The sequence below is a fragment of the Muntiacus reevesi genome, chromosome 4, assembly GCF_963930625.1.
Source record: "Muntiacus reevesi chromosome 4, mMunRee1.1, whole genome shotgun sequence".
NCBI classification, from domain to species: Eukaryota; Metazoa; Chordata; class Mammalia; order Artiodactyla; family Cervidae; genus Muntiacus; species Muntiacus reevesi.
Genome location: NC_089252.1, coordinates 110,391,913 through 110,417,810, shown reverse-complemented (window position 1 = coordinate 110,417,810; position 25,898 = coordinate 110,391,913). Strand labels below are relative to the sequence as shown.

Below are 25,898 nucleotides of genomic sequence, written 5' to 3'. Positions count from 1 at the left end.
GAATGTATCCCAATATCAAACAGCAAAACTGCAATTACTTTTGCACCAACCTAAGACAGAAACAATTAGCAACTAAATAGGTAAACAAGCAGTGGAGCAACATCCATGGCAACCAACACTCAGGCAAAAGGGTAGGATGGGGTGATGGGGAGAACACCGCCAGTGTTCCTGAAGGGCTTCGCATGCCGCTTCCTTGTTACGATACCTTCTCTTCTCCACTCCAGAGATAATGTCTCCTAACTTTTTAGGAAATAGTTCACTGATTTTTAAAATAGGTTTACTTCATATATATAAATCATTAAATATTATAATTTTGTCTATTTTTAACTTATTGGAAATGAAATCACACTGGAAAAAATTTTTGTACCATGATTCTTTCACAATCAACTTTACATTTTAAGAGTCAATGCTGCTGCATGTAGCCATATTATTTTCATGACTAGTTTTTTCATCACATGACTACTTTTAAATTAGTCATACTAATGTTAATGAGAATTTGAGTTGTTTCACTTTTTCTAATATAAGCAGTGCTGCTGTGGCTCCTATGCGCATTTTAAACAAATCTCTCTGGTTACAGGCCTAGGAATGCAACTGCTGGCTCAAACAGTATACGTACATTCACCTTTAGTAATAATACCGAAGTGTTTTCAAAACTGACTAAATCTATTTACACCTTCAACACTAGTTTATGAGATCTGTTGTTCCTGTGTATCATCAGAATTAATTTTTACTGATCTAGTGAGTACCCAAAAAACACCTTAGAGTAGTTTTAATTTGTACTCCTCTGACTACTAATGAGATTGAACACATTTTCATATGTTTACTGGCTATCTGGAATACTGAAGTGTCTATGGAAATTGTTTATTTTTCTTTTGGGGCTATTTATTATTATTATTATTGATTAGATGGAGTTCTCTATATATTCTGGACACTACGATTTGATCGTTAGCTGCTGAAAACAACTATTTCCTCTCTTACGTGGCTTTTTACGCTCTTTATTGTGTAAAATTAGCTATTGTTCATTTGTTTCACAAGCTCAAAAGAGATTAAGGTAAGTTTCAGACTATTTTCTGTTTATATTTTACAAACTACAAATCACAAATAACATCAGATAACAATAGGTATTTATTATACTTCCATCAACTAAGTATTTAATTAAGTAGTACTAGTTTATGACACACCCAAAGAAGGCAATCATCTGTTCTGGAAGAGCGTAGTTTTGTTAAGCAGATAAACTATATGTATATAACTGCAATCATAAGAGCAAGGAATAATAACTGTTCACCAATCAAGGGCTAATATGGGGGAGACAGGTACAGACTACAGTGCCATTAACACATCCTTGTTAACAGTTAAAATACACAAAACCATATTTGAGACTGCTCCTCTCTTTCCCTCTCCTTGGTATCCCCTATCCAAAAGAATTCCAAAAACTAACACTTGGGAATTTCTTTCTCTTTCTCTTTTTTTGGGGGTGGGGAGGGGCGGGGAGGGGGTGACGTTTATACCACGTGGTTTGCAGGGTCTTAGTTCCCCAACCAGGGCTAGAACCCAGGGCTATGACAGTGAAAGCACTGAGTCCTAACCACTGGACTGCCAGGTAACGCCCTAACATGAAAATTTCAAGAGGTGCTATTTTTGTGATTCTATTCAATTGTACCTGACCAGATTTCAGAATCGAATAGGGCATTCAGCCAGAATTTCAGTAAGAGACAAACCAACCAAAAGTGGAGTGAAGCTCTTCATGAGAGTCAAGGGCAGATTACCTTTTTAGGATTCAGATTCATTCTGGGTCATTCCTCTACCAGGGTAAAGTTTCATCCAAAACATTTCTGTTCGAGAATAGCTTCAAATTCACATCTGGAGCAACCTATGACTTAAACCTACCAAATGACCAGATTCACGTTACATCTAATTTAGTCTACAGTAACATGAAACACTGATCTGCACACACTACTGTAAGAATAAAAACCAGCAAGCAAAACCAGGAATACCTACATCTCAGTGCCTTGGAGTTGGTCCTGAATCTATCAGGAAGGCAGAAAGTCATCTATCATTACGATGCCAGCATAATACCACCCAAGAAACCATCACATTTTAAGAACACTCCCCACCAACAAGACAATTTTTAATGCAAGTTTTGGAAACACAAAATAGCCAAATAAAAGCCTCTATGTAGATTTTAGCTTAGGTCAACATGTTTAATGACTGTTTTGTGTTGTTCTGGTAAACTATCAATTCTATGAAATAAGCCTTAATAATAAAAGTAATAAATGAAGTTTTAGGAAAAATTTCCTGTTAACAGTAAAGTCCAGAGGCTAAAAGGCTATAACCAAGTGACCCCACTTCCATGGATACACTTTAAAGAAACATATACAGAAGAGACATGTGCAAAGACTTTAATTGTGACATGAGGAGCAAAAAATTGAAAACACAAGTGTTCATGAGTACAAATATATATAAATGAACAGTTATATGATGAAACTTAATCACAGTTAAATGTGTGTGTATATGTCTCAACATGGATCAAATTTTAAAATAAGAGTAAAAACAAATTGCAGAAATATATATATATATCATTTCTAAAACTACACAAAGGAACTCAGTATGGTTAAGAGCAAAGAAAAGAACTAGGTAAGCTCTTTTCTATTGCCTACCGCATGACCTTGTAGCCTCTCTGTGCCTCAGTGTTCTCCTCTGTAAGAGGGAAAATCTTTGTTCCTAACTTAAAACAACGTTTTGTGAGAATCAAATGAGCTAATGTGTCAGGTAATCAGAAGAGTGCTTAACACACAGTTACAACACGTATGCTCTCTAAAACAGAGCTGAATGACAATACTCTAAACAGCAGTCATTCATCCTGGGTGGTACAAGCATGGATGTTTCTTATAAACTTTACTTTATGTTTTTTAAATGGCCCTTTCCAATGCTTTCTGCTATCTAAATCTTCTTAAGAATTCAGATTCTCAATTCATTCTCTCCAATTAATTTGGACTTACTGAAATCACCTTTTAACTGTTATCCCGTCCCTGTCTTATGTCTGTTGTCCGCTCGTCTGAGTAGTAAGATGGCTGTCACCTATGATTCTTAGTACTATGGGTTTCTGAAAAGCCTAGGAATGAGCGAGCTGAAAGAATCACAGATAGATTTGCTGGCTGACACTTGAGGCTCCCTGGCTCCTTCACCCAGCCCTCCTTGAAGATTCGCAGGTCTAGGGTTAGGTCCCAAAACGTGCATCTTTAGGACAGACCCTGCAGGTGGTTCTGAGGTGAAGAAACACTGCTCCCACAAAGGGATCCTCAGAAAAAGACAAGGAAGGTTTGAAAACCAACACAAAATTCTTGTCCCAGTTAAGAGCCCCTTCAATAGCAAGATACCACTCACCTCCACTGGTGTCTCCGGTGGGAACTGAGGTAGAAAAAAGGCTATCACCCACTGGTATACTGGATTAAATAAAAAGACCCTATCCCTTTCTCACTCCTGACTCACCTGTTACTTCTCAAAACTCACCTTATGCTCCCAAAGAGGATTAGAGATTTTAAGAACACTTGCAAACAAATGAAAAAACTAGTATAAAGATTAGGAAAGATCAGACTTATGTGAGCAGATTAACATGATGGATTAACAAATTACTTATATGTAGGATTACAAATTTTACAGGCTTTTAAAAACTATTAGCCCATGTGTTTTCAAGATGACTTCAACAGTTCTTAGTATTCAAGTGTAATCTCTATGAACTAAAAATAGCAACCATACTTTTCCAAAATTATCTCATCTAACCCTGACTTTCTCTGGTTGTCATTTAACTTTTCAAAGCTCAATAAGGAAAGTTACTTCCTTCTTGAAATATGTATGGTGAAAGTTGAAAGAAGAATGGAACACTTACGGAATCCTTCTTACGAGAGCGTTCTTTCTTCATTTTCCCTCCTGCTGCTCTGATGCTGACTCTGTTCTCTCCTCCCAGGTAACCCCGGCAGTTAGCTGACCCACAGAAACACTTCTGTGCTTCTTTCCTGTGCAAGGAACATATGAAAGATGTCTGCTATGTGAAGGTAAACCATAAAAAATGTTGACAGTAGTATAGCAATTACATACAAGAGAGAAGTCAATCCAACCTAAAGAAAAAACCAAACAGTTATTTCAAGAGATACCAACAAATCTGATACTAGTTAGTGGAAATGCCTGAAAATTGCTCTTAAAAAAATCCATTTTTTCCCAATCTTCTTTTATTAGCTAGACAAAACTAGCCAAGAAGTTAGTAAGTAATTTCTCCATTTATGAGAGTTCCTACTAATGTATGAAAATAAGAAATCATGTATCTATTTGGGTGAAGAACAAAATAGCTTAAATCAGTATCTATTACTTATACGTGAATATTTAACTGGCACACAGAACAAAATGTATTATTATGGATACATAGATATAAAATGCATAGGACACTTAGGAAACACGTAGCTATTAAAAGTTATCATTACATAAGGATGAGACACTACTAATACATATAGTAATAAATATATGTAACCATGGAGTCAAGGAAAAGTGGAAGAAAGAACAGGCCTAAGTTTACAGCCCTGGGTATAAATCACCTCTGCCAACTATTTACTTGGCAACCAGAGCTACCCAAGGAAAACGTGAAGGACTATTCCAAAAGCAAACTGATAGATCTTAGTATTTAACAGTAACAATCAAGAGGCAGAAAAATATTTGATAAATACAGCCAGGAATCACAAACAGATCTAATTTCCAGTTTCCCGTCTTTCAAAGGGGACAGTACAAATACAAGAGAAAAAAAAAAATGGAGCCCTATGTGGAACTTGGTCAATCTCAGCATATCTATTGCCTAAATCAATTAGTTCATTAGGTGTTGCAAAATGGTGATACCATCACTACCTCATTTATTAGCTAAAATATCTCTATAAAGAATTCCTCTCACCAATTGCTTGAATCTGAAATAGAATTCACTTAAGAAAGGAAGGATAAATGCTTGATTTTTTCCCTCTTTCATTTTTTAAATCAGTGGTTACTAGTAGGGGGAGATAAAGGGGAAGGGGCAAAAGATGGATAGGGCATTAAGAGGTACTAACTATTATGCATAAAATAAACAGGCTACAAGGGCTTCCTGGTGGCTCAGTGGTAAAGACTCCACCTGCCAATGCAGGAGATGTGGGTTTGATCCCTGGGTGGGGATGATCCCCTGGAGGAGGACATGGCAACCCACTCCAGTATTCCTGCCTAGAGAATCCCACGGACAGAGGATCCTGGGGGGCTACAGTCCATAGGGTAGCAAAGAGTCAGACATGACTGAAGTGATTTAACACATGTTGTACACACGTAATTTTGTACTATTGCACATCAACTATATTTCAATTTAAAAAACCATAGTTTTCAAAATCACGAATTGATTCCTTTCAATTATGACTAATGCAGTTTTAAAGTATCATTAAACTCATGGATTTTATATACTGTGTTTCAAACCACTGGTAGTTATTATTCTCATTGATGCTTAAGTCTAAATAAAAACTCTGCCACTTTCAGTAAGTGAGATTCTATTCAAGTTAGTCCTGAATCCTCTGGACATGACCCTCATAATCTTTTATAACTGGTTTTCTGGCATGAGGAGATAATCAGAGTCATCTTGTTCAATACCTGTCACAAACTTCAAACTCTTCTTTTAGTGGGGTTTTATAAAACCACAATATAAATGCAAGGGGTATTCAGTGCTATTGTATCAGTTTTTGGTAGATAGAACTAGGTAACAAAAATATTTTTTCAGAGTATATGATATGATATTGAGACAGGATTAGTCATTAGCTGATAATTGACAGATGAACTATGGCTAGGCAGGGATTTATTATATTGTCGTCTTTATACACATCTACACCCTGTTGACATTTCTATAACAAAAAGTTTTAAAATTACATTAGAAACATAATTATATAAATGAGGTTCAGAGGAACATGTAGTTCCTGTACAATATCCCTTAATGGCCTGATGTGACATGCAAAAAGAAAATACTAAAAGAGAACACTATAGATAAGAACTAAAAGTACATATAACTTCTAGTAATTCACACCTAAGTTTTAGACTCCTACATCTAAACAGTACTTCCCCATCAGAAACAGCAAAACAGAACAGAATCAATACTTACCCATATCTTTGGAACTGATAGTCAAATGTTAACTCTGAGCCTGAAGGAACCAGTTTGGTGGTAAAAAACCCAACTCTCAGTTGTCCGTTCACAGTCCACTAAGGTGTTGTTTTTAAGAGAAAATAAATTAGTGACTGGTTAATCTGTGTGTGTTTTTTCTTAAAGATCATCATTACCTGCCTTAATTATGTTATGTATGTGTCTCTTTGGACAATAAATGCTTTTCCAAAGAGCAATGGAAGAATTAAAAAAAAAAAAGAAGTATCAATCTTATTTAATGAGCTACCAGTTGAGTATCATCTATAATTTATCTCTAATAAAAGTAACTGCTATTTTAAGTTATTTTAAAACACATTTCCATACAATAAGGATTCACTTGTACTAAAAACAGGCATATAGGGAACGTTTGGTATCACTGAGTACCAGACAAATTTGTATTACTTTATACTATGTAAAAAGTAACTATCTTCTAAGATAAGATAGGGCGTGGAAACAGGAAAACAATAATGCTACAAGTTTAACTACATGAAGCAGTGGTTATAATGCTGAGTGTACAGAAAGTGAAGCAGCAGAAAAGAGTAGAAAAACCCGACAATTAAAATGGGGGTAAATATACCAGAATTGGACCTTGTAATTCCAAAATATCTAAGATGTAAGTAGACTGGAGAACTCCTGTCCAGACCATTTGAACACGTTACTGATGAAACACCCAGGTTTAGAGAGGTGAAGGGACACAGTGAAGCCAGCCTCACGGCTAGACATGTGGCTACCAGCCGCGGTCAGAACTAGAGCCAGGACTTAATTAAATAACTCCACACTGGGTTCTCCTATTCATTATATGTTTCGGCTCTTGGGAGAGCTACATCTATTAGTACAGTGATCAAAGAGCAAAAAATATCCAAGAGTCAAAACCACTATTTCAATATGAAAGGAAATTACTGATATATTTTTCTAAGGAGTGGATCCATCATTTTCTCAACCTAAAACAGAACCACAATATTCTAATGTGTAGAATGTGTGTGTATATATACACACACATACACATATATGTACATATATGCATGTGTGTGTGTGTGTTTTTCCTAAGCTGAAACCACAAATCAGAGGGTATGGAGATCATTAATTATCTCAAAAATGTTTTATTATCAAATTCAGTAAATGGATTTATCAAGTGCGTCAACTATGTGCCAGGCACAGGGACCTAAAGATAACCAAGACCTAAAGTCTGGCCTTGTTGAGGGTGGGAAGTATACCTACATGCACACCACAGATTGTCTTTCTCATCTGCAGCCGTTCAGTCCCTTACAAACATTAAAACCACCAAATCTGGCACCTGGCTAAGACTGATATATAACTGATATAAAATCTGAATACTACACATTGGACTTCATCAAAATTAAAATTTGGTTTTTCATTTTGGCACCTTAACAATATATTAAACTTATAGGCAAAGAGATGTGACAATGAAATGCAATTGGAGCTCCTGGATGGGATCCCAGACCAGAAAAATGACAGATGGCAAAATTTAAGCAAGGTCTTTAAATGAGTTAATGGTTAGCAGTATTCCTGGATTGGGTAACTGTACTATGGTTACATTCAGGAGACAGTTGGGGAAGCTAATGCAGGATAACATACAGGAACTCAGTCTTCACTACTTATTATTCTATAAATCTAAACTTATTTTAAATAAATTTTAAGAACAGAGTAAGAAAAAATGATTAAAAATAATATCCATGGGTATCTTTGATATAGATCTAAAATTAATAGTCAGAACAGCAATTGTGAACAAATATTTCAAACTCTTAAATCTACCTCAACTTACTTTTTGAGTCTCACAGTTTGGTTCACAGCTGTGATTCATGAACCGGGAGCAATTTCCTTTCTGAGTGGCATCTATTATCTAGGGAAAAGGATAATTTAAGAGTTAAAATGAGACCTTAAATACATGTGCATATGTACCACAGCTTCCTTATCCATTCATCTGCTGATGAGCATCTAGGTTGCTTCCATGTCCTGGCTATTATAAACAGTGCCGCGATGAACATTGGGGTGCACGTGTCTCTTTCAGATCTGGTTTCCTTGGTGTGTATGCCCAGAAGTGGGATTGCTGGGTCATATGGTAGTTCTATTTCCAGTTTTTTAAGGAACCTCCACACTGTTCTCCATAGTGGCTGTACTAGTTTGCATTCCCACCAACAGTGTAAGAGGGTTCCCTTTTCTCCACACCCTCTCCAGCATTTGTTGCTTGTAGACTTTTGGATAGCAGCCATCCTGACTGGCGTGTAATGGTACCTCATTGTGGTTTTGATTTGCATTTCTCTGATAACGAATGATGCTGAGCATCTTTTCATGTGTTTGTTAGCCATCTGTATGTCTTCTTTGGAGAAATGTCTGTTTAGTATATTATCTAGGGTGAAACAGATCACCAGCCCAGGTTGGATGCATGGGACAAGTGCTCGGGCCTGGTGCATTGGGAAGACCCAGAGGGATCGGGTGGAGAGGGAGGTAGGGGGGGATCGGGATAGGGAATACATGTAAATCCATGGCTGATTCATATCAATGTATGACAAAAACCACTACAATATTGTAAAGTAATTAGCCTCCAACTAATAAAAATAATTGAAAAAAAAATATATATATATATATATATGTGCATTTTGCAAAAGAAAAGCATCTGGCAAACTTAAGACCCTTAATCTCCTGTTCGTTTAGAGAACTCTCTCACATAACTTTATACATCACAGTGTCAAATATCCAGCTTCTTAATTCTGAAGAGATCTGATATCAACATTTCACCTCTGGGTCAAATTATCTCCATATTGATCAATGTTTCATTTTCTTTTAGGTATTTCTTACATCCTATTATACTGCAATCTTACTTCACATGTATAAAACTTCACTTTAAAATGCATGCATGAAATACCACGGTATGTAGCTCTCAAGTTGGGGTATGTATCTGAATCCACTGGAGAGCTTGTTAAAACTCTTGCTGGGTCCACAGTCAGAAGCAGCAGATCCAAGGATAAGTCCCTACACCTTGCATTTCCAGACTGAATAGAGGCAGACATGGAATCTAGCTAAATTTATTAAGCCAGTCATTAAAGAAATTGTAAATGGTGCTCCTCACTAAAAAACAACTTTTTTGGAAAACAATTTTCATAAAAGCATATTTGTGTCAATATATAATAGGCTGTCACTTTTAAATGGTTTAATAAAAAAATATTTTCAACTTCTCAGCTTTTAATATATTGATAAACATAATCCACATAAACAAAAGCTCTTTAGGAGATATCAATGATTTTTAAGAATTGTAGTATGAAACATGCATGTTTACATTTACATATACATGTAAATACTTCTCCCTCATCCTTTTTTTAAGCAAATAGAAAAAACTATACACATTGTTCAGCTAATTATTTTTGCCACTGATTATATTTCAGACATCAGTCCATATCAATGACCCCTTTCAAACTCAACAATTTCCAGATCTGTTTCAAAACAAAACACATTCATGCCACTTACCTCATCATTCTTCAGGGCCATGAAATAGTAGTGGATGTTTTTGTTTCGTGCATACTCCTTTACTCGGGCTTTAAACTCTTTATGATCAAGTACCTCTCCACAATATTCCAGGACAAAGGTGTTCCTGGCCAAAAAAAGAAAAAGAGGTCTGTTAGTTTTCTCTAACACTTATCAATAATCATGATTAAGCTTCTCTTCTTGGCTTCTTTCAGTTAGCTTCTACCCTTGATTGTTCTTTAATAGTTACTTATCTGTTTCTTCTCTATTGAAGATATGAATTCTCAGTCTCCTCTCTCCCTTTATAAAGGCTCGTTCTCACCAATGATTTGAAGTTATTACCTCCATGTAAACAAATACTTCTTTATGCTTTACTCCTAAGTTCTGACAAGGAATGATCTACCTGGAAGTTTTCTCTAATCCTTGCAAAATAAATATGCCCTGGGAATTCCCTGGGCCAGGGTGTAGGACTTGGTCTTTCACTGCTATAGCCTGGGGTTCATTTCCTGGTCAGGGAACTAAGATCCCTCCAAGACACACAGCAAGAAAATAAATGAACATGACCTCACATTAATCACTGGCATTCCCCGGTGGCTCAGCGGTAAAGAACCCACCTGCCAATGCAGGAGACATGGGTTCCATCCCTGGTCCAGGAAGATCCCCTGGAGAAGGAAATGGCAACACATTCCAGTGTTCTTGCCTGGGAAATCCCATGACAAAGAAGCCTGGTGGGCTACAGTCCATGGGGTCACAAAGAGTCAGATACCACTAAGCGACTGATCTGCATCGAATACCCAAGAGACTTTTTAAATGTAAAAATGTAGATCATTTTATTTGTTATGACATACGGACAAAATCAGTATATTTCTTTTTTTGGGGGGGCATGCTAAAAAAATTCTATACTTAAAACTTTATTTAAGAAGCCAGAAACAAATATTTAGAATAGTTAAATCCACAGAAATGGCAGATTTAGAGGTTGCCAAAGGTTGGGAAGAGGGAGCGACAAGGAGATTCTGCTGACTGGGTTAAGAGGTTTCCTTCTGGGGTGACAGAAATTTCTCTAACCAGACAAAGGTGATAGCTGCCCAAATCTGCTGATGCTCAACTGCTCAGTTGCATCAGACTCTTTGCAAGCCTTTGAACTCTAGCCTGCTAGGCTCCTCTGTCCATGCCTGAAAAATCTCATGGATGGAGGAGCCTGGTGGGCTATAGTCCAAAGGGTCACAAAAAAATCGAACATGACCAAACAACTAAACACACAACAAAAACAACATTAGTTAAACCTGGACAGCAATGCCTTCCATTTCTACAACCTAAAACTGGAGGGTTTGGTAGGGATTTGCTTGGTTTTTTGGTGGAGTCTGTCATATTTTAATACTAACTAGTAGTTTTGTTCCAAATACCTACTTACACTGTGCACATCTGACAGTATGTCCTAAGTGGGAATACTCTAAAAGTGAACATCTAAATAGCTCAGAATCAAAAGTTTATAAAACTGGTATTACCATCAGCATATGGAAGTTACAAGAGTGAAGGTGTCAGAAACATGGAAACATTAAGTCCTAACATATTTTACCAAAGCAGGGTTCTTCATGAGTAGCTGAGGAAAGCTCAAGAGCTTTAGGAAATTTTAATCTGCTATGTGAATCAGTCACACACTTTCTCCTCTCCCATTTCTTTCTTCATGAAAGAAATGGATTTCTGAGCCAACAAATAGTCTCTGTTGCATATAATAAGAATTTATATTTAAGCTGAAGCTATGTTAATGCAGACTCTGCCAAAAGACAATAGTATCCATTATTACCCTGTAACAGAAGTTTATGAACAAACCGGAGTTTCTTTAAAAAATAAATACATTTTAAAAAAAGGTTCTCCAAAAGAAAAACCTGGCTAGCTCCAGTAGAATAAAACCTGCATCTAGATCAGAGTTAGTGATTTTAGAAACGCACTGGACTGCCTTGGAAAATACTGAGTGTGATGTCTAATAATAGACAAGGGAAGCTTGTCTATTATTTATTTAAAATATTATAAAGGATTCACTGAGTTTGGATATGGAATATACTTAGATGATTCTGTGAGATATGCTTCAAAGAAAAAATTTAAAAATGGTTATGAACCAAGATACTGTGATAATACTTTGTAGAAAAGGGAAAAATGACGTTTCTACTACTTTTTTAACGAAACATGTTTTTCTGATTGATCCTCAAAAAGATAGAGTGACATGAATATCAATTCCAGCCTTTCAAAAGATACATGAGGATTCCTGTCAGAAAACTAAAGTACCTGGTTGCTTTGAATCCTCACAATAAAAAGATTAAAACCTCTCACCCCATTCCAATTCCCATTCAAGTGTGGCCATATGCTTAGGATTCTGAAAGAATAGCTGTGCTTTAGTCACCAGAAGTCAGCAACTGTTTTATTTTCTTCCTTTATTCCTTTGATGTATTTTAAAAAATTCTTCCATCATAAACACATGTAATCTATATATACTTAACTTTAAAGAAAAAGACAATCAATTTTCATAAGAATACTTAAATATACTATGTATAAAACAATGAGTGGCTAAAGGAAATACTGAATATGGTAGAAAATAAACTGATCTTTTATTGCATTACATATAAAAGTAACATGAGTTAGACAGAAGGCAACATTTATTCATTCGAAAATGATTTACTGTTTATCAAGTATGCTTTAATTCTCTATTCTAATATCCTTAGACACTCTCCACCACTCTTATCCCAACTCAATTTTATATAGATTCACTGTTATAGATTCTGTCCTAACTCCTTTTTACAGAATTTCATGGGGATTTTGGGGGTCTACACAAACCCTTGGTAATTATTTGGAATTAAAGTTAACGTGACTATCAGACAAAGAAGGACCTGCCTATTCGAAACATCACAAGGGACAAACTGCTCTCTCATATATATACAGAAGAGATTTCTATTTAATTTCCTAAAATAAGTGAATTTTTAAAAAAAACCCAAAACTAGCTATTAAGGATCATTCTGCACAATAATTATTATTAAATTTCAGTGCAATTGGCAAATTATTTTCCTAAAAGGTATCTAACCAACTTCAACAACACAAATGAAATGAAAGGTGATTAAAACCTAACTTACGAAGGAAGGTCTTTAGCAGCTCTCAAGCCCCAGCCTTTCTTTTCCGTGAGGATGACTTCCACATCTGCATGCTGTTTCCTCTGAAACCGTCTATTGGAACAATAATCCCCATTTGGACACCGAGAAGAACTGAAAAGAGACACAGAAAATTAATTCTTCAAAGCAGCAAAAGAACCAAAAACATGTTCACTAGAGTTATGTAAATACATCCTTATCTTTATGGCATAATCAGCATATGTGTGGTAAATCTCCAAATGAGCCTTCCTCAGTGCTTCTTTCCATCATGAAGGGATTCCTTAGAACTGAGTGCCTACACTGTTAGTTAAACGCATGGTGCTCAAAATACAGTTTTATCAACTAGTTATTACTCCTCCCTCAGGGTGTTAGGATTCATTTCCAGACTGCATGGAAGCCTGTGGCACTGATAACTATGCAGAGCTAACTTATTTTCAATCGGTGCACCTTCTCTTATATTCCACTTCAATCATCACTAATTTCATCTTTTGAATGTAGCTAACTACTTGAGCTACATTTAAGCAAAACCAAAGTCATCATTAAACACATCCTTGTTCAGAGTAAGCACAACATGAAGTAGCAAGGCTCTTCCACAATGGCTTCTGGAAAAAATAAAAAATTTACTGAATTCTTAATAGTCCAAAGCTGACAGGCTCCTCTGCCCACGGAATTTTCCAGGCAGGAATACTAAAGTGAGTTGCCATTTCCTACTTTCAAGGATTTTCCCGACCCAGGGATCCAACCTGCATCTCTTGCATCTCCAGCACTGGCAGGTGGATTCTTTACCACTAGCGCCACCTGGGAAGCCCACCTATACTATAAAGCACCTTAATAATCTTTTGATGGTTAAAAATGATATAATTTTCATTCTGATTTTTTTAAAAATCACATTTTTTAATGTAAAGATATTTACTATTTATATGAAAAATACTGAAGCAAATGTCCATCAAAAGAAGATTAATAATTACACATTAACTATGAATAGAATACACAATATAGTCAAGAGAAAGATTTGGGTAGGTCAAAATATGTAGCTCTGATTAGGTCTCCAAAACATATTAAAAGCGTGTGTGGCAAGTGAGGGGGAACAAAGTTTCATAAAGTACATACAGTAAGAATTTCATTTTTACACATAAAAAGAGGAAATGTCCACCTCTGCTCCTACAGGCATAAAAATTATCTAGTAAGACTAAAAATAGAGGGATTGAGGTTTAGGAGAACAAGACACTTACTTTTAGCACTTTTGAAATGTTAGGATTTTAGTTCATTTTATGATAAAAATTTAAAAATACCAACATTTACTTCTCAGGACATGAACCTTACAAGAGATAAAAGGAGACTAGGTAAAAATTAATACTGCTGCGTCAGCCTCAGGGCTACTTGACAGAGCGCTTACAGTGCGTGTCATAGTCTAATGCACAATGTGAGGGAAATCTCTCCTTATAAACTGGTGATTGGAGTTTTCATCTCCAGTTTCACACAGGAGATTTCAAGGCTCATAAATACTCAACAGTAGCTAAGAGGAGAAAAGTTAAAATTTTACTCTTCTTAATAATTCTTCTCAATATTTAGAGACATTTGATAGAATAACTGAGCAAAAGCAGAGCATTCTAATTTACTTACCATTCAATCATGAGAAGACGATTAAGACAATCTTCCCCACATGCTATTTCACCTTGAGCTCTTTCATCTTTAGAAAGAGGTGTACACTCACATTGCATTCGCTTAATATCCCGATGGGATTTATTCTTCTTTCTATTAGGTAAAATTTTATTAAAATTGGTTAAATAAATGTCCTAGCAGTGATACATTATACACAGTCAAAAAATGCCAAATCTCATTTGTTTTCCACTTAATGATTCTGGTTAAGTCAATCATTTAAAAAGAAAAAATGTTGAACCACTAAGCATTTATGAGACTGAAAACACTAAGAACTGTGTTGCAAAATAGATGAGAGGCAACCTCAGCCTTGGCAAATGGGAGGATGGGATAAGCTCAAGTTTATCATTTTGGACTCAGTCTTTTTTCCTAGTCCTTGTCATCTAAGCCTCAAATTCTGAGCAGTTTCAAGTCAGTACTCATATTTGGCTCCAGAGGAAAATTGGAAAACTCATGAGTATCAGGTAATAACACAGCTGATTAATAAAGTTAAGTTTAAGAATCAATCCTAATGGACTTCTTTTTGGTCCAGTGGTTAAGACTTCATGCTTCCACTGCAAGGGGGTACAGGTTCAATCCCTGGTAGGGAAATTAAGATCCTGTATGCTATCATGTGGTAAAAAAAAAAAAAAAAAAAAAAGAATCAGTCCTCATAGTTATACAAATAATAGTTTTAAGGGGTTGCTTAAAAAAAACAAACAAACAAAAAACAAAAATAGTTTTTAATCAAGAATTTAACTCAAACCCTTTAGAGACTCCTTCAGCAACATCATTTTTGTGCAAATCCTGTTTAAAAAAAATTCAAGGATAGATGAATAAGTTCGCCTTCTTAAGATCAGGGAACTATGACTTACTCTTCAACTAACAGACAAGTGAAGAGCACAGCTCCTGCTCTAGGAGACTGTCTTAATCTCCTAACTAATCTGCTTTCACCTTCAACATTAGTGCTTCTACAGTCCCAGTTTTAGAAAGTACCTAAGCAAGGTCATGAGAGTTTTCACCAAGTTGCAATAATAAGAATGATTCATCTGGATCAATTAAAGACACAATTCATTAACACACATAAGAATATTCTTTGCCTGAAGAAAGATGACTAAAGATAAACAAAATACCTTCTCACAAGTACTTAAAAGCTATATATAAAAGCAGTAGCTTTATTTTGTATTGCTACAGAAGGTCAGATGAGGACTAACAAGCCCAGATTTCTTTCAGGTGAGCCTATTTTCACTAGACATAAGAATGCTCATATTTGACAGTAACTTGTCTTCTCAGTGGCTTCTACAAATGCCCAGCATATGCCAAGCACTTTAAAATGTTGCAAGTGTGCTAAATCGCTTCAGTCGTCTCCAACTCTTTGCAACCCTATGGACTGCGGCCTGCCAGACTCCTCTGTCCATGGGATTCTCCAGGCAAGAATGCTGGAGTTGTTTGCCATGCCCTTCTCCAGGATTTAAAAAGTATATATATAAATGCTTCCCCCTCCAGAAGGCCCTCAAATGCCTCTCACCAACCAAATTTATTGTGAATAGTCTTATACGTATCTGAAACTCACTGCTAAATAAAATCCAGAGAGTTAATTTTACTTCTATTCCTGTACAAAGATCATGTAAATTGCATGACTCTACTCACAAAATACCTAAGGAGTACTACTTAAAATAGTCAATATTTTGAAGTTAAACCTAATTTATAACTAGATACAAATGAATGTTACTATAAGAGGCTCTTTTTATCCTTCAAAAAAAAAAAAGTGGTTTTTTTTTTAATAGGAAAAACTTCTGATGGGTCTAACATTAAGATGAAGTCTTTTACCTTTTCCACAGTGGAAAATGTCTTCATTTTAAAAAATTCTGAATGCTTAAAGGGATGATGGCTAAGTTGATTCTCAACTAGAGGAGAAATTTCCAAAAGGAGGTAGGTGATTAGGAGACTATAAACTTTTTAAACACATATTAAACATATATTTACATTGAGAAAATTAAGACTGTCAGAAAGAGGTGAGAGAAAGTTGACCAAGAAGCTCTGCTCTAGAGGATTATGTTTTCATTAGCCTATTCTCATTATACCTTATTTCATGTGAGGGATTTTACCATTTATTTCCTAAAAACTCATTATCCTATTGCCAAGTTTAATCTATTAGCATCAGATTTTAAAACATGACAAAAGAACACTGTGTTTCAATCTAGTTCTAGCTTGCAAAGTACCTAAAGATATTTTTCAAAAATCTTCACAATGAAGGAAAAAAACAATCCAACATAACTTTTTTCTTCTCTAAGAGCAGACTATTTTGCTGGAGTTTTGTTCCACTTTCTATTCCAGGTTCACATGTAAAAAGAAATTTAAGAAAAACTGGGCTGCTCTATATACTTTGGTTTTAATGTACTTCTAGAACCAAAGAGGTAAAGGGAGGGGGAAAAACAAAAGCAGACATCCCCTTCCTGAGAGGAAAAAAAAATTGAGGGACTCTAACACCACCAAATCTAAATAGGCAAATATACTTTTTAGATTTTTAAATTTATATTTTATCACACAACTATATTTCATACAATTGAACTCATATATTAACTTCTGAAAGCTAAGCTTTTTTCCTACAAAAAGAGATTAAAACTTCTCAGACAAGTATTAATTTGGCTTACCTTTCTGTTAAATAAACATTTTCTTCAATCAGATCAAAGTAACAAGGCATCTTCCCTTGCTTGGCATACTCCTTCCACCGCTGGGGATCCCTGAAGTCCTCCATGACACAGGAAGGCCCAACCAGTGCTGAGCCAAGAGGCACTGCTGTCTCTCCCTGCTCTATCTCCACTCGAACTTTCTTTCTGTCCTGAAGCTCCCCATCACTTTCAGAATCACTCTCCAATTCCTGTCTTCTTTTTTTAAGAGGCCCTCTATCTTTCATATCATTTCTGTCTAAGTTTTTCAGAAGATCTTTCTTCTCATTCACAGCCAAAGAGTCCTTAATGGAATTGCTGCTTATTTCAGGTGCTTGCACTGAACCCTTGTCCTTCTGAAGGGACAGAAAAAATTTACTGGGCTGACTTGAAAAGTGAGATCCTCCACGTTGATCCCAATTCTCCTCCTCTTCTCGGTCATCTGTTAAGGAATCTGGTACCTGCCCTTGAATTCGATCGTACACGAGCCCAGCTCCTGGGGGCCTACTTGCTGACCTCGGATCCCAGTAGCCGTTGCCTTGCCAGTAGCTGCGTGCCCCACTATACTGCTCTGCACTTTGCTGACACTTGTGTCCGCCACAGGCTCCATAGCTGCTGTCAGGCTGCTGATACGTGGTGGTAGGCTTTTCCTGTTGAGAGAAGTCCCACCCTAGGTTTCTGAGCTCCTCTGATGAACGGAAGCCATCCACTCGGGAGATCTCACAGGAAGAAAAACTTGAGTCTGTTTTTCCCAGTCGACTATCTGGCCGGTTAGGAAAAGTAGTCTGTTGCCGAGACTTATTTGAGACATCTTCAAAATCATCAGAAGAATAAACTGGTAGCTCTTCTTGATGCTGACAAGCTATTTTAGCTTTCACTGTTTCCTCAGAATTTGAATGACCTAGAAGGTCGGATTTTATGTCTGGATGACTTGTACTATCAACCCCGTCACTCTGAGGATGAGCAATTTCAGGCAGATGATTATCTATCTGTTTTCGGCTGGGCTGTATAAAAGAAATTTCCGAATTTTTCTCTGTTGCTTTATGAAAGAAGAACTTCTCAGTTTGAGGACAGGCTTTACTTATACTCTCAAATTTTTCCTCATATGAATGTCTCCTTGGCTCCAATCTCTCATCTTCCCAGTGATCAGAATAGTGTCTGTAACTCTGACTGCTCCGAGAAGAACAAGGACTAGTTTCTTCCATGGTCAAAGTAGAATTCTTTGGCACAACCACAACAGACTGAAGACGGTTTCTTGGAATACTGCTATCATCAGAATCTGTATCCTCTGAATCACTTTCATCACTTGAACTTTCGGAAGAACCAGAATAATCTTCATGGACAGTAGATACAATCTCTGAGGCATGACCACTACTGTCACATTTTAAGGTATATGTTACACCATCACTGTCCTCCATAGTTAAATTCAAATCACAAGAAGAAAATACAACTTCTGAGTCATCAGAAGTATGTGCATGTCCTCTTCCACCTTCTTCATCTAAAGAGATCTCTGGTCTTCCTCTTCTATCAGGCAATAGAGAATTCTCTTCTTCGTGAGCCTCCTGCACACATTTCTCAGACAGTCCATTATTATGCCTGTTATCCCATGAAGCAAATCCCCTTCCTGAATCAGGAAGGCCACTACCTACTTCTATCACTGTTTCTTTCTCTGCATGCTTTAAAAACTCTGAGTTTTTACTCTTCGGCACAGCATCCAAAACTGGAGATATATTCTCTCCACGTTGCAAGAGAGTTAAACTGTTCACTTTTATTCCTGGGGGAAGACTCTGAAGAGATGAAGCAATACATGAGCTCCCTGGAGTTTGATATAGATCATCAAAATGATTAACAGAAGCTGAACTAGTACTACCAACACTCTGTTTATATTCTCCACATGCAAATTTTGAGTGCTGATCGGTTAGATTTCTATTATCACATATAACTGTTTTTGATTTCAAATACACATTCATAAAGCTATTTGGAGACATCTTCGTTACTAAAGGCTCAGTATTTTCAGCTCCGGAATGACATGAAGAAGGGTGGTTGTCATTTGAAGTACAGTATATATCTGAATCTTTGGTTTTACAGCAAGAAACTCTCACCTCAACTGGTTCTTTAACAACTGTTTTGGAATAATCTATAGTCATAACTGGCAAAGATATGAGTTGATCTTGGTGTGGTGACACCAGGGGTTGTGTTTCTCTAAATGGGCTTTCTGACTTACTGTGCTTCATGCAAGTATCATCCAAGGCTTTTTCTTTACATCTATTATTATTTTGAAATCCATTTGATGAAAGCATGCATGTTTTGACCAAGGGGGATACCTCTGATCCAGTCACACTATCATCAGAAGACATCAAAACAGTGTCATGTTTAGAAGTGCAAAATGCTGCCAAATCAGATTCTGCCCCTGGAGATCCATTTATATTTAATTCTGTGAGACAATAACTTCTTAACTGATCATTCTTCACTTTACATAAAGAGTCTACTTCCTTAATACTATCATGGCTATCATGTCCTATAAATTCAGACTTAAAAACAGGCGATCCATCTAGCTTTTTAAAAGTAGGTGAATCATTTAGTTGATTTGATGGAGATGGAGACCGAGTCTTCTCTCTCTCAGGAATTTTCCTAATCACTCTTAATTCACTACCTTTTGAACAAGGAGTCTGTAAACTAAAAGAATGAGAGTGTTTGGTTTCCTCATTCAATTCTGTACAACAGAAAGAATTTTTAAATTTATCAGACTTGGATACAGGTTTTGAAGGGGCAGATTTGTAACGGGAAGCATTGTTATCATGCTTGGAATATGATGACCCCCGTCGGAATCCGAGTTCATTGGGGGGAGAACAGCATCTTTTCATTGCTTCATTTTCTGAAGTCCTTTTGGATTCTCTTTCTAATTTGGAAGAATACTTTCCTCTTTTCTCAATCTCTAAGTAAGAGGACTCAGTTTTACAGTCTCGGTCAGATTTAGAGTAGGATGATGATGTCCTTAGGTCTCTGTAAGAGGAAGAATGAGATGAGGTGCGCCTTGAGTATGTCTTCTTATACTCATCTTCTGAGTCAGAACTCTCTCTCGCCCTGCTATCTGTATATGCCCGAGAATAGCGAGTCCTTTCTCGATAGGGGGAACTCCTATGGTAGCGACGATCAGAGTCATAATAATGGGATCGTTCTGACCGAGAATAAGATAAACTAGTTCTAGAGCCTCTGTCAGATCTAGACCGAGATCTGCTCCTCCTTCGCTCTCTCTCTCTACAGCGAGAAGATATATACCGAGTATCTCTGTCAAGTTTTGAGTAGCTAAAGTATTTATCATCTCTCTCTGTTTTAGATCGTGAAGATTTCCCTAAATCCTCACTTTTTAAAGTTGCTAAGCTCTTTTTTGAATCTCTTTCTCTGTCCATGTTTGCTGAAAATTTTAAATCATGCGATCTTTGACTTGAGGAAGTCCGTACAGAATCTTCATCAGATTCTGAACCAAGAAAGGTGCCTTCAGATTGTGAGGATTTCTTCTTAGAACCTGTTTTTTTAGAGCCCAGACTACTCTTAGAACTATCTGGAATTTCTTCTTCCTTCCCAATATGGGAATCTTCTTTTTGTGAAGGAATATCTACTTGCTCATTCAAATTGTGAGTTATGTGTCCTTCTGAATTATTAGATACAGGGTCCTGCTTAGTGTCCACTTCTGAGGATTCTGGTACAATTGTTACTGGTGGCTCCTTCAAGGCTCTAGCAGCTACATCTACGGGTGCTGTCATCAGAACTGTAACTGGTGTGTGTGGCAAGGCCACTGGCTCTGTTACTGGTGCTGGTGATGAGGGTGTTGTGGCTTGGGGAGGTGGAGGTGGTGGAGGTGGAGATGAGGGTGGCGAGTCTACAGTTGTTGATTCTGCTATGACTGCTGGTAATGGTGGCATGGGAGGAGATGGAGATGCCGCTGCTGTGGTAGCAGTCAGCAGTGGCCTGGATGTTACATGAAGCAGATGTTTCTTAAAATGGATTTTGCCCAATTCTACCCTTGATTTCGGTGGCGAAGATTCTTCTGTAGTAGATAATGTATCTCCAATGTCCGTCTTAACTTTAGGGGTCGAGTCTACTTGAAGAGGTACAACTGGGGAATTTGGAGTATCATTTTGCTTTTCATTGCCAAGTGCAGTCAGAAACCTGTTCTGCAAAGTTTTCTTTGTAAGGCTGAAGCTGAATGACACCTTCTGTCGTCCCTGTTCCTCCAAATTAACTTTTGTCTTGGTGCCTTTGGGCAAAAACCGACTAGAAGCAACACCCTTGAACATTGGTCCTTTGATGAAACCTGTTTTCGGTACATTTTCAATCTTTGCCTATGAATGAACAAAAAGAGCAGTTACTACTACAATAAAGTTACTTTTAAATGGCAAGCATCACAGTCTAAAATGTCAGAGAACTAAAAAGTCCTTTTTAATGACAAAAACAGCATGAATTTCATTAAGCTATAAAAGCATTAAAAAAAAAAATCCTCTTTATTATGGAAAAATTTAAACATACCCAAAGGTAAAATAGTTTAATAAACCTCTAAGCACCCATCCCCAGTTTCAACAATTATCCATATTTTTCTACTCTTATTGTCTCTTAAGGATTTTACAGTTTTAGAACTATTTTCCAGGCAGAATTTTTAAAATAATCTGACGTGTATTTCAACATATACCGTAAGAGGGCATGTGGATAGACAGCAATAGCTAACATCTCCATAACGAACATACTTTGTTCTTGTCCCTATCCTGTAAGAAACATCTTAAGTCATTACAACTAGTGGCCTTCTGGCATCACACAGAGTCATCACTCGAAGGGACTACTTGAGGGGACTTCCCTGGTGGGCCAGTGGCTAGGGCTCCACACTTTCAGTGCAGGTGGCCTGGGTTCCATCTCTGATCAGCAAACTAGATCCCACATGCCACAACTGAGAGTTCACAGGCTTCTACTAAAGATCCTGTGTGCTGCAGCTAAGATCCAGCGCAGCCAAACAAATGAATAGATATATATAAACAAGAGTCGCTTGGGTACTTGGTAGAAATATAGATCTGTGACAAAACTCCAGGAAATATCAATTCAATAACTCTAAAGTGAACAAGAAGTTTGTTTTTTGAAAACAAGCATCTCAGGCAATTCTGAGGGACTCCCTAGATGTGGGGAATCGCTGGCACAGAGCAGTTTCCCACCTCACTCATTTTACAGATGAGGCAACCAAACCAAATGTGGACCAGGCCTTTCTGCCTTCCTGAAAGTTACCGTCCTGGCACATTACCGCTACACCTGCTGGGCCCCATGCATCCCCAGGCCAAGCTGACTTGCAGCATCATTCCACTCTAAGCAGCAACTACACAGTGTATGTCTAAGAAGACTGTGCCCTTCATTATCTGCCAAACCACCAAAGGAACCGGTGCGCTTCAGAAGTTAAAGGCTTAACCTCGGTTGCAGACATCAGAAGAGTCTACAGCAACAAACTCAAGTCTAAATTAAAGATAGTACACTTGCCATCTACAACAATTTTCTAATTGATGTTCTTTAATCAACTCTGGTTATTTAACAGAACAGCTTTCCACTTCAACATGGTAAAAATCTGAAATCAGTTTTCAAACATTATACAATAACCATCCAAGTGGGAAAGTAAACGTTTTTACACGTGTTACCACAGAGTAGGGGTCTTCAAATACTTCTCAAGAAAGAGAATTCACGTTTCAAATTAAATCTTACATGGAAGCTCGATGCATAAAAACAGTAAAAATAAATTGTCTTAAGTTGCCAGTTTTCCTTTACCTTGACAAAAGCTCTTGAAGCTCGAAAGTTTAAAAACCATTTTCTTGAAATATACAATATCCCTCACTGGAATGAATTATTATAAATCCAAAAACAAAATTAAGCAAAAACTACTGCTTCATTTCATATTCAAAATGATAGCTAAACGTTGAATGTTTTCAATCTTATAATCATTGAATACCTAATTAAATTATACTTACCTCATTTTCTTCTTCTCTATTGTCATCCAGCCAAGAAAGCATGCAAAAGAATAAAAAAGAAATCATAAATACTTAAAACGGAATGAAATGTAAGTTTTTTTTTTTTTAATTAAAGCTTAGGATACATACAACCTCCAGGTATATTCTATGTGGGCTATCTGTCCCTTCATAGCCTTAGTTACATTTAGCATAGCAAATATTCAATGAAGATAGTGTTATGCACTGTGCTAGGTGATGGAGAGAAAAGGTGATTAAAGTAGAGTCCATCCCTTCAAGAAGTTCTTATGGTTTTCTGTAAACATAAAATATAATTGTTATAAAAGTTATTCCAACATAATGGAGCAAATAAATACAAGGATAGAAGTATGCACAAGTGTAACAGCAAAGAGGAAGACAAGCAGCTTAGTTTAGTGGAAGGATAGGAATGCAAAGAATTGTTCCTAAAAGATTTTTTTAAAAGACATTAATGAAATTGTTAGGCCATAATTAATAGCAGGAATCAGCCACAAATGTTTTCAATAGAAGAACACTTGCTTTGGTAAATAATACAATGTCAAGAGCAAAGAAAAGGAAAGTTTGAAGGAAAGTTGATAGAATAGGGGTAAGAAGTCACAGGTAGTACTGAGTCTCCTGTGCCCTTGCTATGAAACATAAAAACATAATGCAAAAACATGCATTTAACTCTCCAGCATGAGATCATGCTAGAATGCCTTGTTTCTTCTTTGGAAAAGCTACTACAGAAGAAAAACCAGAGGAATATGCAGCCAATTTTCTGTCAAAAAGGTACAGTACGCAGATCTGCAGTTTAGTGAAGAACTGGATTTAAAGAATCTTGACTATCCATGTCAACACAGAGACAAATCTCTGTTAGGTCACAGGACACATGTGGGAAAAGATTTAATTAAGAGTTTTTGTCACAGCAAGCTCAAAGAACCAAAGAATGACATGATTATTCAAATTGACCAATCAACCAACTTCTCAGGACACACAGGAAGTTTCCAAAGGGGACGACGTGTATAATGAGAGAGATTGGGCCGTATCAACAAGATTCATAAACATACACAAGCTGGAGAGTAAGGGCATCTGTTACACAGGAAATGGTTACAGTTAGAAGGACATAATTGTATTTACTCTGGAAAAAGACAAGTCACAGGACCATAGTGATTTATCTCAAAGTATCAGAAAACTTAGAAGATAAAACAGCCTTATTTGTGCATAATTCCAAAAGTTGGACCTGTGACCAACAAAAGTACACAATGACAGATTTTACCTCATTTTAAGTTAGAACATGTTAGCTTTCTTTATTTGAAAAATACATGTACACAGGGAAAAACATAAAATTTACAAAAAGATATACAACTAAAATTAGATCTACCTAGTGGCGACTATTGTTACCTTCCAAAAAGTGTGTGCTTATATGGTCACATACATTGCTTTTAAAGGAGAAAAGACATACACAAATGGAAATTACACCTCTCTACCTTTTCTGGGCTGAAAGCCCTGGATATAATTACACATCAACGTACTTAGATATAACTTCAATTGTAGTTCTACCAGCCTAACAGATGTCTATAGGTCATTGGCATTTTTTCTTTTTTCTGCGAAGTGCTTTTTTCAGCTCCTTTCCCACTGATTACCTACTGAGTTGTTAGTCTTTCTTACTGCTTTATAAAAACAAAACATGAGGTAGCTGCAAGTGGAATGTGCCTCTGTACTGGGTACTTAAGTTTCCTTATCATCAGAAACATTTAAGAAAAATCTGGATAAGAACTTACCTAAGATCAGACACAATTCTTATCCTAGATATAAGGTTACAAAAGTGAGGCTCTAGAAGGTCTCAATCCAGGATTTCATTTTTACTGAATTTCCTGAACCATATATCAGATACAGCATTTTATCTTGATTTTAATAAGTAAAGGCTTTAAAGAGTCACTCCTTCCTAATCTTTAATGCTTTCTTACTAAAACTCAAATATTCCTCAAATACTTAAAGCTGGTGTTTCTCATATCTGAATGATATATGGGCCTCTTTTTATTTTTTTCTTTTCTATTACATGTGAATCTGTATTAATTTTGCATTCAGTGCAGTATTTTTTTGCTTTTCTTTTTTAATTTTTTTTTTTTAAACACAGAAAACATTTTGTATCGGGGTATACCCAATTAACAACGTGTGGTAGTTTCAGGTGAGCAGTGAAGGGACTCACTGCCATACACATACACATATCCGTTCTCCCCTAAAACCCCCTCCCATCCAGGCTGGCACAGAACCCTGTGCTATATACATTTAGGGGATCTAGATGAATGGTATATAAGAAATCCCTATTCCTTTTGAAATCATTCTATGAGTCTGAAATTATTTCAAAAAATTAATTATTTTTCAACATAAGATAATAAAATGTGAAAAACTATTAAATATCGTCACAGACTCCTTCATCCTTTAAGAATTTTTTTTTTTAAGAGACTAATGGACTCTTGGGGATCCTAGAGCCTCAGCTGGAGAAACACTACCTGAAATCTTTCTAAATTCATATTCAGGTAGGCACTGAACTCGACTCTATAATAAATAGAGTATAAAATTGCAGAGGTAGTATTGTGAAGAGATGAAAATTCAAGAGAAAAGAGAGAAGTACTGGCTGATAACAAAAGGAAGGAAGATAAATGACAAAACGGAAGACTAGTATTTCATAACATTGCTCATAACATCTTAGCCCAGGGGTTGACTTCAAGTAGTACTCTGAGCTCTCCAGAATAAAACTGGTTTGCTATACACATCAAGGTCCAAGTAAGAGCCA

At 36.6% G+C, this 25,898-nt stretch overlaps 1 protein-coding gene across 1 annotated transcript in view; it reads right to left on the bottom strand.

Annotated features, from left to right (window-relative positions):
- SETD2 (SET domain containing 2, histone lysine methyltransferase) overlaps positions 1-23,151 on the bottom strand; it is a 56,219-nt gene extending 33,068 nt beyond the window's left edge. Inside the window, exons 1-8 of the mRNA XM_065933836.1 lie at positions 23,108-23,151; positions 17,097-21,454; positions 14,428-14,559; positions 12,790-12,918; positions 9,671-9,794; positions 7,971-8,048; positions 6,149-6,246; positions 3,887-4,013 (exon numbers count right to left, since the gene is read on the bottom strand). Of these exons, the coding sequence (XP_065789908.1) occupies positions 3,887-4,013; positions 6,149-6,246; positions 7,971-8,048; positions 9,671-9,794; positions 12,790-12,918; positions 14,428-14,559; positions 17,097-21,454; positions 23,108-23,149 (5,088 nt within the window). The 5' untranslated portion in view covers positions 23,150-23,151. The remainder of the gene's footprint in view (positions 1-3,886; positions 4,014-6,148; positions 6,247-7,970; positions 8,049-9,670; positions 9,795-12,789; positions 12,919-14,427; positions 14,560-17,096; positions 21,455-23,107) is intronic.
- Between the last annotated feature and the right edge of the window lie 2,747 nt (positions 23,152-25,898).